General features: G+C 41.8%; 1 protein-coding gene across 1 annotated transcript; it reads right to left on the bottom strand.

Annotated features, from left to right (window-relative positions):
* Nucleotides 1-219: 219 nt before the first annotated feature.
* eve1 (even-skipped-like1) lies at nucleotides 220-2,055 on the bottom strand. The gene is given in 4 exon segments (XM_089128030.1): nucleotides 220-632; nucleotides 635-1,006; nucleotides 1,350-1,602; nucleotides 2,039-2,055. Coding segments are annotated over 4 exon segments (699 nt in total). The 3' UTR covers nucleotides 220-575.
* Nucleotides 2,056-3,063: the final 1,008 nt, after the last annotated feature.

The raw sequence follows: 3,063 nt of genomic DNA, 5'->3' as shown, positions 1-3,063 counted from the left end.
AAGTTGATAAGTAGTCTTTAAGATTACAGTGCTGTTTGGTCACCAGGTTGGTGTTAAACAATGACAAAATTGTTGGTGTGAATTCAGCTTTATGAATTCTTGAGGATGTTAATGAGTACAGCATTAACTGTTTTGTGTCAATTATATTTTTATTAAGAAAAAGGCAGCAATACATTAAGTAAAATGTTTCCATAAATATTTTTAATAGTCAATTTTGTCATATATATTTTTGGAAAGCATTATGTACACAGTGTTCAGGCACAGAAATGTCAATATGAAAAATGTTGAACAAACTTCAAAAGATCAGGTATTTTAAGAAAGTAAACCAAACTGTTATTTATATTACAATACGATAAACAACAAATAGTTCTTCAAGAGTGACATTATCTAGAATTTGAATAAGACGATAAATACAAAACATCCACAGAAATGTCATTGAATGGGCAAAATAATCTTCAAAATATATTCTTTTGTGTCCCACTGTAGAAAATGTCATGGAGGTTTAGTAAACAATGTGGAATTTTCATTTTTGCGTGAACTATCCATTTTATAATGGTAAATGCCTCTCTATCCCATTATCCTGAAGCACTGCCGAAGGTTTTGGGCAGCGTGCCTGTCCTAGCTCCACCACTATAGGTTTGAGCAGGTGGTCCGGTCTCCAGTGCAGGCAATGGGGACAGTGGCATCCTGCTGGATGGTGCATTGTCTGGACAGGGGAATAGAGAGCCGGCTGTGGAAGTCCACCTAGCCAGGGGTAGGTCGAAGGAGGGAGGTGTAAAGTGTCCACTGGCCTTGTGGTGGCGCTGTAGGGGTTTGAAAAACCAGGGAGGCTACCCATGCCAAGATGAGAGTATAGATGAAGGGGTAAGCGGGGCAGCAGTGGGTAGGGGAGTCCAGCAGCCGCCTGACTCACCATGAAGGCACACAGGTTTGGGTCCAGTGGGTTAGGCCAGTGCAGACTGTGACGCTGCCTCTTGTCCTTCATCCTCCTGTTCTGGAACCAGACCTATAATAAAATAGAGCGATGAAGGGTCTTAGTGAAGGACACAGCATGTTGGTGGGATTAGGTAGCTAATGGTAGATGTAACCAAATTTTCAGTTTCAGCAGGGATATCAGATCCGGTGTCTTTTATGGCTTCTTGGCTTGTCTGTAACCCCCAGCCTCACAAAACACAAACAACCCTCTCTTAAACTCTAAATGAAAAATTCTACTTCAGTAGACTTTCGTGGATTGCAGATGTTAGTCTAAAATGTATACTGAGATGAACCCTTTTTAATAGCAAACTCTTTAAATGCTGCCTGTTGGGCTAGAGGTTGGGTGGCATGAAAAGGTCTGCGCAGTGAATTACCTTTATTGTGGTCTCGGGCAAGTTAAGCGCTGCCGCCAGTTCGCATCGTCTGGGTCGAGACACGTAACTTTCTTTGCAGTATTCTTGCTCAAGACGGGTCAGCTGCTCCCTCGTGAAAGCAGTCCGGTGCCGCCGACTCTGGTCTATCCCATTCAGTAGTGAAATACGAGGGCACTCTTCCTCTCCTTGATCACTGTCAGCATGAGCAACAGTGGACACTGGCGACTCCCTGCCCTCTGCTACTGAAAATTTACTTCACATTAGGCATTCGTTTACTTTGCGAACATCTTATTTACAAGGAGAAAGAGGGGGGGTTTCCGTAAAGCCCCAAAGTTAATTAATGAAATAAACTCGCTACACCGATGTTGATTTTGTACAGTAGCAGCCTAGCAGGCCTGCTTAAACGACATGGAAAAAATTGTGCATGTTCCTCTCAGCTTGCTGTTGAAATGTGGATGTTGTTGGCTACTTACGCATTTTATCGTTTATATCACGTCCGCAATCCAGATATTCCCCCAAAGGATTTTCACACGCTTCTCATAGTCCTCAAAACAGTCCCAGACAAGGGCCTATAGCCAAAAAAAGGAATTTTCTCTCGTCACTCTTGTCTTCCGAGCCAAGTTCGTTTATGAAGGAAAAGATGAGTTGTTTTTGTAGTCGCTGTCCACCCCCCTCCCTCACCTCTGCACCTTTCAGGTCGTCCCATCTTGTGTACTAATGAGAGACGCGCTCTATCCGCTGAGGCGCCGCCGGGGCGCGCGGACAGAGGGAGGTGTTAAATTGTCTTTGGTCTCCGACCGGCCTTTGTACTTTTTTGTTATGGAGAATTAAGATCGACCTCCCTTTGCATACTGTCACAGTGGCTTCCCCGTTGAGATAGGCCAACCCTGATTGTTCCTTGGTGTTTGATGTTTGTATTTTTGGAAGTCAATCATTAGAATCCTTATGTCCCCAAATTGCAGAGGTCTACAGTTTATAATAGAGATGAAAGCGTTTCAGTGCCGTATAAGTATATGAGGAAAATGCATTCATTTTTAAGAAGACAATTAATTGAAAAATAGTAAGATTATTTGGTCTATACTAATTTTATAATATAAAAAAATCACCGTTACCAGACCGAATATGCTGGCATTAATAAAATAAGCAAAAAGCGTCACATATGCCTTACTTTAAGTAGCGCCTGATTCGTACTCAAAGGGATAGTTCATCCAGAAATTAAAGTTCTGTCATCATTTAGCCGTCCTCATGTCGTTCCACATTTGAATGCATTTCTGTCTTCTGCGGCACAAAAAGTATAGATTTTTTATATCATTGAAGTCCAATGTTGTTTTGCAACTATGTAGGCAACAAGTTGAAATATTCTTCACAATGTCTTCATTTTTATTCCCCAGAAGAGGGAAATTCACACAGGTTTGGAACGACATGGGGTGAGTAAATTATGACAACATTTTCATTTTTGGGTGAATCTTTGCTTTAAGTGCATCGTTTGGAGCTGTCAGGCTCAAAGGTGCTGAACGAAGGCGGTATAGTGCGATTGAATCGGAAGTTAGCCTGCTGATGAATATTTTAAATTTGAGAGTTTTGTAGTTATTGTGTCTTTAAGACCCCTTTAAAGACACAGCAATATAGTGATGCATGGAGATAAAAATGTCACGTGACTGCACGCGATTTGGATCATTAAGGGCTTGCAGTTATGTGGTTGAGCTTGTTTGGA

This window comes from Pimephales promelas, chromosome 3, assembly GCF_988280905.1.
Source record: "Pimephales promelas chromosome 3, fPimPro1.hap1.1, whole genome shotgun sequence".
In the NCBI taxonomy this organism is placed as follows: domain Eukaryota; kingdom Metazoa; phylum Chordata; class Actinopteri; order Cypriniformes; family Leuciscidae; genus Pimephales; species Pimephales promelas.
This window is presented reverse-complemented; position numbering and strand designations above follow the sequence as displayed.